Genomic DNA, 10,545 nt, shown 5'->3' with positions numbered 1-10,545 from the left:
GAAATAACTGTCTGTTTCTCAATGTAAGTCAATGGGACTTTGGCCTTTTTGGAACCCAGTGGTACTTCTTCCTATATGGAACACGAAAGGAGGGGGGCTTGCTCTGTCCAGTTATTTTATATACAGTCTATGGTGTTATCTCCAACCATAGCAACCATTTTATGTTTTTGTCGCCTGGCGGTGACAAACAGATCTGCGTGCATTTCAGAAGAATTGGGAAAAATAAATGCATGAATTTCCATTGCAACAGGTTGTTTGTCAACCACGGCCACATTCCTAACCGTATCATATTGTTTTCTTTGGTTCAAGACAAAAACTAATTTATTACATTTTCACAATTTTCAAGTAAAAACATCTGCGAGCATCAGGGGAACAGTCCTGTTCCAGGCTGCAGTTGGTCCAAAATGCAGCAGCAAGTTTTGTTTTAGGGGCCAAAAGTTTGACCACATAACCCCGATCTTGGCTTCTTTGAACTGGCTCCCAGTGCAGTACTTGATTTTTATCAAAATTCTTGTTTTTACTTTTAAGTCACTGGCAGGGACGGCCCCTGCTTACCTCTCCAGTCTGGTTTTAAAATAAGTCCTTCTGCTCCGCAGACCAGTGCCTTTGGTTCCCAGAACCAAACATAAGTTCAGGGGCGATCGTGCTTCTGCTGTGTTGGCTCCTAAACTCTGGAATCAGTTTCCACCAGCTGTTAGAGACATCACGCTTTTGGAGTGTTTTAAAAAAGAATTGTTCATCCTTTAGCATCAGCCTAGCCTTCTTATTCTATTTTATGTTGGTTCTTAGTTCTGTTTTAAAATAGTTTTACTTGGTTTTATTCTTTCTATGTTTTACTATTGCACAATTCTCTGTGTTTGTTTTCCCGGTGTACAGCACTTTGGGCCTCCTTGACTGGTGGTGGAAGGTGCTTTATACTTCAATAAATGAAATGAAACTGAATACTGCATTTGCGAGCTCACTGTTCCAAATCCACAAACTTTAAAACCAGCATTTTCTTTCAAGGTATTTCCAACAATGCTCGAGTTGGGATGCGATACACTGAAACCCCTAGGGATTTCAGTGTATCCCTAAACTCCTCCTAGGGATAGACTGAATTCCTTAGGAGGAGTTTAAATTTGCAGCTGGTACTAAAAGTAGTTCTGCCATGGAATACATTTTTTTTGTCCGATTAATTAATTGTGACCTGTAACTAATTAATCTGATTAATAGATTTTAATTGCAATTTCTTTACCCTAATAATTGCTGTTAAAAGCCTCATTTTGAGGTATGGGCCATACTGGGATTTTCTTAACCCTCTGGAACCGACGGACGTCCTCAGGCGTCCTGCTGTGCAGCTGTGAGATCAACGTGATAAAACTCTGTCTAAAATTAACTTGAACTTTTTTATGGTCTGCAACTGATTTTTATTAAATTAAAAGGATAATATGGCCCTCATTTGTAGCGTATGAAAAAACTTTCATGTTAATAAATCTTATGTTAATAAATGAGGCGCTTAAAGTTGCAGTTAGTAGGAAGAATTGCAGAAACAATCAGCTCCTTCAGTCCAGGACGGCTTCAGGACAGAATTATTTGGTGTTCTAAACATTTCTTTGCTCTGACATGTCATGGCGTTTGCGCTGGAAAACCGTAAACTGGTGTTTATTTTAATAAATAACAAGAGACTGATCTTCTGCCATGAAGAGAATCTGTTTACCGTGTGAAGCAGTTTCTCTTTCTTCCTGGTACACGATAGAGCTGAGTGATGTGAATGAGAGTAAATCCCAAAACCAACACAACAGTTTGTCTGAGGTCAGTCCGCAGACACAGGACGTGAACGCCTGCAGTGGAAGTTTCTCTCGCACTTTTAATGTTACGAAAAGACTACGGCACACGCAACTGAGCCGTGACGCTGGCGGTGTAAGCGAGGGGTAAGGCTTTTCTTCTTTTCCGCAGACGCCACAGCCTCTCCTCCACCAAGCTGCTGAGCCCCCACTCCTCAGCGGAAGGTGAAGAGGAGAGCTCTGAGTTCCGGTTAGCCGTGGTGAACAGAGAGATCGTACGCAGAGGAGCCTTAATCCTCTTCTGTGACTATGTGGTAAGGAGGTCTGACCGACACAGAACCTCTGAATGCAGTAGGGCTGGGTATTGATAATGATTTCCAGAAATGATTCGATTCAACTCACTAGAGCCTGGATCGATTGGATTCCGATTTTTTTCCATTCTTTCAATTCTCTCAATTCAGTTCAATTTAGAGTTTACAGATTTAGACACATGTTTAGAATTGCATGAATAATCTATATATGTTTTGAATATATTGATATTAATCTGATCCAGTTCACATACTGTAAATGTATCAGTGAAATAATGAGATTGTTAATATCATCCAGTGTTACATGGATTCTCTAAAGGAGAAGTTCTAACTAAAATGTTCAGATCATTAACATTGGAAACATTGTTCTGCTTCTCCTGGAGGACGTTTCAGTTTGGACACTAGGTGGTGATCACACTATAGTATTACACCTTATTCTAGAGGAAAAATAGACCAAAAACTGTTCTTTTGACCACAAATAGATATTTTAAAAATGTTTCCCTAAAAGAGTTTTAAAAATTCATACCTGTGAGTTTATAAAGATGTTCATTTAGTCAGTAATGTATGTTTAGGTTGACTGAGTGTTAGCATTAGCTGTTCTATGGGAATTTCCATTATACGTAAGCATCAAGCTAGCAGACTTAAGCTTCATGTGCTAAATCGATTTATATTTTTTATTAATCGATTATTTTTAAATTAAGTTTAAATCAATTCAAATCTTTGAATTTATTTTATCAACCCAGCTCTAGAAGGCATGTGACGTCTGTGATGTTCCAAATGACTGAAAGTTCCTAGAGTTTCAGCATCAAACTAAAGTTTTAGAGCTTTTCTCTTGATGTCATGCTTCCACATTTAGTGCCAGAATCTTCACGACTCGGAGCACCTGACCTGGCTGATTGTCAATCACGTGCGTGACCTCATCGCCCTCTCCCATGAGCCTCCAGTTCAGGATTTCATTAGCGCTGTCCACCGCAACTCAGCTGCCAGCGGCCTCTTCATCCAGGCCATCCAGTCTCGCTGTGACGACCTCACCGCTGTGAGAAGAGCCTGCCTTTAGCTTCACATGAAGAGAGATTTCTTCTTTCCCGCCCATGACGTTGTCCGTGTCTCCTCCTGCAGCCCACCACTCTGAAGAAGACTCTGCAGTGTTTGGAAGGCATCCACCTCAGTCAGTCTGGGTCTCTGCTGATGCTGTATGTGGACAAACTGCTCTGCACTCCTTTCAGAGTTCTGGCTCGCATGGTGGACACGCTGGCGTGTCGCCGAGTGGAGATGCTGCTGGCTGAGACTCTGCAGGTACTCAATATATATCGTTCCTTTTTCAATGAAGGCTCTGGAAAACTTTCACTCTGAAGAACAAATGAATGCATTTATGACATGTTTGAGTCTCATCTGTTTTGTCTTCTCCACCTGATAGAACAGTATAGCCCAGCTTCCTGTGGAGGAACTGGACAGGATCCAGGAGTACCTCCAGACCAGTGGACTGGCTCAAAGGTTAGATTTCTGTGGTGCATGAAGCCAATCCTGCAGAAGTGAAAAGAGTTTCTGGATGCACCCTAACACCCTGGCACCCTAAACTTCAACTTTTGACGCGGAGAGGTTCTTAATCAAACGCCAATATGCAGGGACCTAGAGTGCAACCAATTTGGTAGCATTTGTGACTGGATTTTTCATTGGTGCAACTAAATAAAATTCTTGGTTGCAGCCAGTCGTTCTGTGATGAGAAAAAAAATCACATAATCTCCGCAACTCCACCACTGCCTTAGAAAAAAAATGTTGGGTGGACCGGTGCAGTCAGTGTAAGAATGTTGTCTGGAACCCTGATATGTGACGTGTTGGGAGTGAGAATGTGCTGCTTGAAGACAGCATTTCTGTAAGTTTCCTTTTTTTCCCCTCGAGGGACATCAGTCCATCGGTGCAATTGGCTCTAAAATGAGATCAAAAGCCACACATTTTAAAATAGAAACTCAAAAATGTTCTGTTGAAAGTCGTTTTCAATCTAACAGGTTTTCATCCAGATTCTTACATTCTTTCTCTCATGAAGTGATCACAAAATCATTCCACGCATCTACGTCTGGTCCGGCCCTTCTGTGGCCCACGAGTCCAACACTAAAGGGATGTTTATCACTACAGAGTTTATGGGTTTTCTTCATTATATTAGAGTATTGAAGTGTGAGGCACTACTTCATTAAAGTTGAAGTGTAATGTTAACAATGCAACTTCTGGTTAATTGAAAAAAACAGGTGGAAAAATAAATATTTGTTGTTCTTCTTTGGTAAAATACATGAATGGTTATTGAACTGTGACCCAAGAATACCTAAACTGTATTGTTGCCTCTGCACTAACCACACTCACCTGAGCACAGGTGAGTGTAGACTTGCACTAGTGCAGGAGTCTGTAAGCATGCAGGCAGGTGTTTGAAATGTGTTAGACATTCACATAGACGTAAATGTTAAATGTCTGGGTTGTCCTCTGCAGGCATCAGAGGTTCTACTCCCTGCTGGACAGGTTCCGAGCAACTGTTGCCAACACCAGAAGCCCCGTGCCTCCAGTGACATCACACCCATTAGATGGGGATCCGCCCCCTTCCCCTGAGCAGGTGGTTGCTGATAAGGTGGGTTTGTTTGTATTTTTTATTTTTGAAGAAGGAGCTGTTGCAGCTCCGGTGTTTGTCTTGTGTTCAGGAATGGTACGTGGCTCTGGTGAAGTCCCAGTGTGGTCTGCGTGGAGACGTGTCCCTCTTTGAGACAACAGAGCTCCTCACCAAGCTACCTTCTGCTGACCTGTTAAACATCATGAGCCGAAAGGTATGACGGAGTCGAACGGAACTCTGGAAGACTGGATGGCTTTTACAGGCCGGCCTGGCTGTGCTTTCAGGATTTCAACCTCAGCTTGTTGTGTCCATCCATGAGCGTGGGGGTTCAGAGACTGACGCGAGGTCAGGGCTCTCTTCTGTTGGAGACGACCTTACAGGTCACACTAGGGCAGCTGGCAGAGGTCACCGGGTCCCTTCCTGCCCCACACCAGTCCTTCCTGCCTCCAGCTGACCCCCAGCCATACTGGGAGCAGCTAGCTGCTCTGTATGGTGAGTCCTGACGGAAGTGTTAGCTGAAAGCAGGAATTTTGTCCGTTTGTTTCTGGACTTCAGGAGCTGGTTTTTTTGTCCTTCACAGACAAAGCAGGTTTCTACTCCAGGGTTTTGGCGCTCTGCAGAGCGCTGTCCCAGTATTTACTGAAAGTGAGCCAGCTGCCTTCATCACTGCAAATTCCTTCAGACAAGGAGCACCTCATCACCACCTTCACCTGCACCTCCACTGAGGTAAAAGGACCTAGAGATGCTGCTCTGTGTTCAGCTCTTTGCTTTACAGAGTCAGCCTCTTCTCTCATCAGTTTCTTCACACTAGCTCCAAATATGGGATTTCTGGGGTGGAAAATGGAAGACCGTCTTGCTCCTTTAATTCCACCTTTTAAAGCCTTGTCCCCGTCTTGTTTCCCTCTGCGTCTGCGGGGGATCTGGCGGCCAGGTCGTGGCGTGGCGCCTGCTCCACAACCGGCTGCCCTTGAGTGTCGACCTGCAGTGGGCCATGTCCTGTCTGTGTCTGGCCCTGCAGCAGCCCTGTGTCTGGAACAAGCTGTCCACCCCAGAGTACACCACCCAGACCTGCTCCCTCATCTACTGCCTACGCCTCATTATTGTTGCAGGTACCACTAATGACAGCAGCAAGCTCCTAACTGTCATTGAACCTCACCCCAATGACATCTCTGCAGACCAGCTGATGTTTACCAAAATGCTTAAGTCCTGTCTGAATTTCTGTGGTTTTTCCTCACTGTATTTGTCAGACCGTAAGTTGCAGACGGCAAAAAAAGCATTTATAAGTCATACTTTTAGTTAAAATTAGGGATGTAACGATTCAGTCAATTCACAGTTTTAAAGTCACGGTTTAGATTTTTGTCTGATTGAATTAAATGTATTTTAAGCCCAACTCTGTTTTCTTTTTGCTCCTTACATCAAACTGTCTGTTTTCCTACTAACAGAAATGATTCAGTACAAATAAACAATTATACGTAATACTGAAATGATCACAAATCCTTTCAAACTCGGTTCATGTTGTGCTCCATGTGACGGACCGCTCCACACACACTCAGCTCAACCCCCCCACCCAGCTCACTGCACGCGCTCACACTCGCAAATGAGCGGAGACAAAATATAGAGAACTAAAGAGAGTTCACTAAAAAGAGCACGTCTCCCAGGAAGCAGTTAGAATGGAAACAGTGGTGAAGCTGCATCGTCACCATGACTGTTGACATGGTAGATTGGTCAAAGTTGTGATGAAAATGTAAAGTTTTAGGGTGAGGAACAAATCTCGACTTTGATTGAATTTGTGTTAATAGTTGTGATCGTAACATCCAGAAATCCTGGAGGGAATGACTTATGGGAGGGGGGCACAGATGAACAGGTATCCCTTCTGGGACTCACAGCGAGCCTGCATGGAGAAACATTTAGACGCAGGCTGGTGCATCAATGAACATGTTGACGAGTTTGAATAAAGGTGACAGTTTCACCAAGAATCCTTACTAGGATCTTTACTTTATAAAGATCGCTGATTCGCAATCTTTATAAATGCAGTAAATTGTATTAAAATATGATTAAAATATCATCTGGGGACGATGTATTTTTGTTCTGAAATGCAGATTAATGTAGGATTTTAAGTTTACGAACTAAAACAAAGAGCCGTCGTACTGCCAACAGAAGTAAACACATCTTTGTGACGGTGAAGCTTCCGGTTTTCAAAGTAAAACTAGTGAGAGCTTTTTTCGGTTCAAAAACTGAGACTGAAGTTCTGCTTACAGACATAACTTCTGAAACAATGAATTAGCTTTAACATCGGAGCTTTAGCTCCAGTGTTTACATTCTTTTGGTTATGATAACTCTTCAACATTTGACGTAATTAACGAAACTCCAGCTTATTCTGAAGAAACAGCCTCACGCTGCTGAAAGAGGATGGAATCAACGTGAATCAGCTGATTCTGCTGAGAAAAAGAGAACTTTTTTCATACGAGCTCTGCACCAATATGTAATGCTTAGAACGTAAAATATTGAAGAACTTTGAGGATAAAAACTGTGGAGAACATTTTCAGGTTTTGCTGTTAAATGATCCAAAACAGCAGTGATTTAAAAAAAAAAAAATTTCATGTTATGTTACTGCTGAACTTAACCAGAGGGTTGACAAAAAAAGTTTAAAATGACAAACAAAATTTCTTTTTATCTGAATTTTTGTGTTTTTTTAATCAGTTTGTTCATTCCAATCTCCTGTTCTAAATAAAGGTATAAATGATGATTAAATACAAATAATTTTAATTTTCATCCATCCAGTAAATAGACATACACATAGCAATAAACATATTAAAAAGTAAGAATCGTGGTTCAACTCGTGAATCGTTGAGCTTGATTCATGAATCGGATCGCCACCTAAGCAATGATCCACAGCCCTAATCTTTACATTCTTGGTTAAAATGTCACAAAGTACATCTCAAACAAGTACAAAGGTTGCACCTGAACATAAGTCACACCCCTGGCCAATTTACACAAAAAAAGGTGATTTATTTTTTGAAAATTAGGTACTATATTTGTTATGAAATTAAATGAGATGAACTTGTAAATGTGTTAACTCTTTGTGCACAGGTCATCCTGTCTGTGTTTCTGAAGCGTTGGGTATGGACAGGTTGTTCTGGAACGAGTCTGTCAGATAACTTCAAATGTGCTCTATGCTGTGCAGTGGCTGTGAGTCCAGGTGACCGCCTGCTGCATGCAGAGAAGAGACCGGCGGGACACAAAGACCCTGATGGAGATGATGTGGACTCGGGGAGTGCCAACAGTGAGATGCTGCTTTTAGAAAACGTTTGAGGAGGATGTTTCTGTGCAGTCAGAGTCCATGTGTCTGTGTTGCAGACCCGTGCGAGTGGCGGGCGTGTGAGATCATGGCAGAGCTGGTCGAAGGGCTGCAGAGCACCCTCTCCTTGGGTCACCCCAAAAACTCTGCCTTCCCCGCTTTTCTCACCCCAACATTGCGCAACGTCATCATCAGTCTGTCCCGGCTGCCGCTGGTCAACAGCCACACCCGAGTGCCGCCGCTGGTCAGAGCATGTTCCTCTAAGTGCTGGTTTCGGGTCAGTCTGTGCGGGTGTCGGTTAAACACTTGTGTGCATGCAGGTTTGGAAACTGGGCTGGTCCCCCCAGCCAGGAGGAGAATTCGGCACCGCTCTGCCCGAGATCCCTGTGGACTTCCTGCACGAGAAGGATGTCTTCAGAGAGTTCCTGTACCGCATCAACACTCTGGGTACAGAACGACCTTACAGTTTCTGATGGCGTCACAACTTCCTCTGAGCCTGAGCCTGTTCTTCTGCGTTTTCAGGCTGGAGCAGCAGGACTCAGTTTGAGGAGACCTGGGCCACTTTGCTGGGGGTGCTGGTCACCCAGCCCATAACAATGGACCAGGAGGAGGAGACGCAGCAGGAGGTGTGAACACTCTAGCTGCATCTAGAAATGACTTTCCAAAGAGATTAGTGATGGTTTCTCTTGAGAAGATGAGGTAGAAATAGTTGTTTGTGATCTTTCATTGAAACATGAGAAAAAAACCAAAAGACTTGAACCTCGCTCCGTCGTGATGGCATCAGAGGGAAGCATCTGCTCATCGTTCCTCTCTCTTAGAGCGGTTTGTTGTAGTTTGTCAACTTTACAAACCAAAAGAAATCTTGAACATTTTGCCTTTAAAGAAGAAAAACCATTTCTGACCTTTAAAAAAAAGCTAATGCAGTTTATAAGGAAAAGAAAGTTGTTTAACAGGTTTTTCAAGTGTTGTTTGTATTACAGCAGCAAAGATTTGTTCACAGTAGGAATGGTGTTTAAATCTAAATCAGAAACCACATTGTGGTCATTCTAATCATCTGATGTTTTTGGTTACTTATGCTGCAAGTAGTTACATCTTATAGAGGTACGATAAAGAATGAACACACTGCATTTTAAATACAAAACGTTCTGACGTTGTCAGACAAAATAAAGCAGCTGCTACATGCCCCTCACTCCCCCCTTCTGCCCCTGCTACCCTGCTCAGAGCCACATGTGACAAATTCATAGGAAAAACTGCTTTGTGTAAAATGTTGGCTTTTCTGTTGGATTTATCTCCATAGCAACTATTTTACCATCTGGTCTCCTGGGGTCAAACACATCTTGTGATTTTTAGAAACATTTTTAGATTTCCTAGGCAACAGAGGGTTTTTGTTGCCACGCCCACATTCTTAATATCTTCATATTGTTGTTTTACAATTTTGTTCAGCTTGAGCAAACAATTCATTGTATTAATTTTTACAATGTTCAGGTAAAAAAATGTGTGAGCAACAGCAGAACACCACTTTTATAGCTCACCACTCCAACGCCCCTCAAAATCTACAAACTTTGAAACCAACATTTTTCTCAAATAGCTTCCAATGATGCTTGAGGAGCTGGGAGGCGATACAAAGATCATAATCCCTACGAGGAGTTCTAATTTGTAGCTGGTACTAAAGGTCTCTTTCTTGGAAAATTCAAGATGGCGGCCCTGTTCCTAAGGTCAAAGGTCAACTTCAATTGCAAGCTTAAAGGACTAGTAATGGGGTTGTGGGTCTTTTTCAGTGTTAACTGTAGTTCGCCTTATATTCACAATTTCCAAATGTTTTGCCGTGTTTTGAGCAAGAAATATTGAAATCCTGTCACTTCTGGGGAAAAGCTCAGTTTTGGTCACGTGGTGCGTGTGACGTCAAAGGGGTCAATATAGCAAGATGGCTTCTCCTTTGCGTGTCGGAGCTAGCGATAGCGGCGATATTTCAAGGTCCACAATTCTGTCTTCAGACTCAGATTGTGGAAACATTTGTTCTGAAAGTGACTCTGATTCAGAGGCGCCGGGTGTTTGTGGTTTGAGGACTGTAAAGCCCTATCAATTTGAGCCGGTAGCGCGGAAAGTAGGAGCTCACAATCTGGCAATGACATTGACAGTGACGCTGAGAATGCCGATGAAAACGACGATGTTCCTCAGTTAGAAGAACGGGCTGGCTTATTTACAGATTGGTTTTAAAAACAAAGAAATTCTGAACCTTTTGATTCAAGATTCAAGATTCTTTATTGTCATCCAACACGCGAACATGACGGACAAAATTTGGGACTGTGGTCCCGTATAATATAAATAAATATAAATAAATAGAAGAGCAGAAGTTGCACATATTAACAGCGAGGGTATAAATACAAAATGACCGGAGTGCAATTTACAGCTAAGGTGGCAATGGTGCATTGTAATGTCCTTGAGATGTTTCTGAAGGCTGGGTTTGGAGCATTTCGGATAGGTGGCTGGTTTATGGGGGGGCTATAGGGGCATGGGCGTAGACAGAGAGATGGCTAAAGAGCATTCAGCAGACGCACCGCCTCAGGAAAGAAGCTATTCCTG

General features: G+C 42.8%; 1 protein-coding gene across 1 annotated transcript in view; it reads left to right on the top strand.

Moving 5' to 3' along the window:
- Positions 1–10,545, top strand: part of htt (huntingtin) — a gene marked incomplete in the record, with an annotated part of 87,604 nt that overhangs the window by 56,183 nt on the left and 20,876 nt on the right. The window contains 13 exon segments of the mRNA XM_024262140.1: positions 1,936–2,077; positions 2,928–3,107; positions 3,191–3,367; positions 3,489–3,565; positions 4,550–4,685; positions 4,756–4,878; positions 4,949–5,156; positions 5,245–5,390; positions 5,596–5,773; positions 7,849–7,947; positions 8,022–8,206; positions 8,283–8,409; positions 8,485–8,588. Of these exon segments, the coding sequence (XP_024117908.1) occupies positions 1,936–2,077; positions 2,928–3,107; positions 3,191–3,367; positions 3,489–3,565; positions 4,550–4,685; positions 4,756–4,878; positions 4,949–5,156; positions 5,245–5,390; positions 5,596–5,773; positions 7,849–7,947; positions 8,022–8,206; positions 8,283–8,409; positions 8,485–8,588 (1,882 nt within the window).

Source organism: Oryzias melastigma, linkage group LG1, assembly GCF_002922805.2.
Source record: "Oryzias melastigma strain HK-1 linkage group LG1, ASM292280v2, whole genome shotgun sequence".
Lineage (NCBI taxonomy): Eukaryota > Metazoa > Chordata > Actinopteri > Beloniformes > Adrianichthyidae > Oryzias > Oryzias melastigma.
This window is presented reverse-complemented; position numbering and strand designations above follow the sequence as displayed.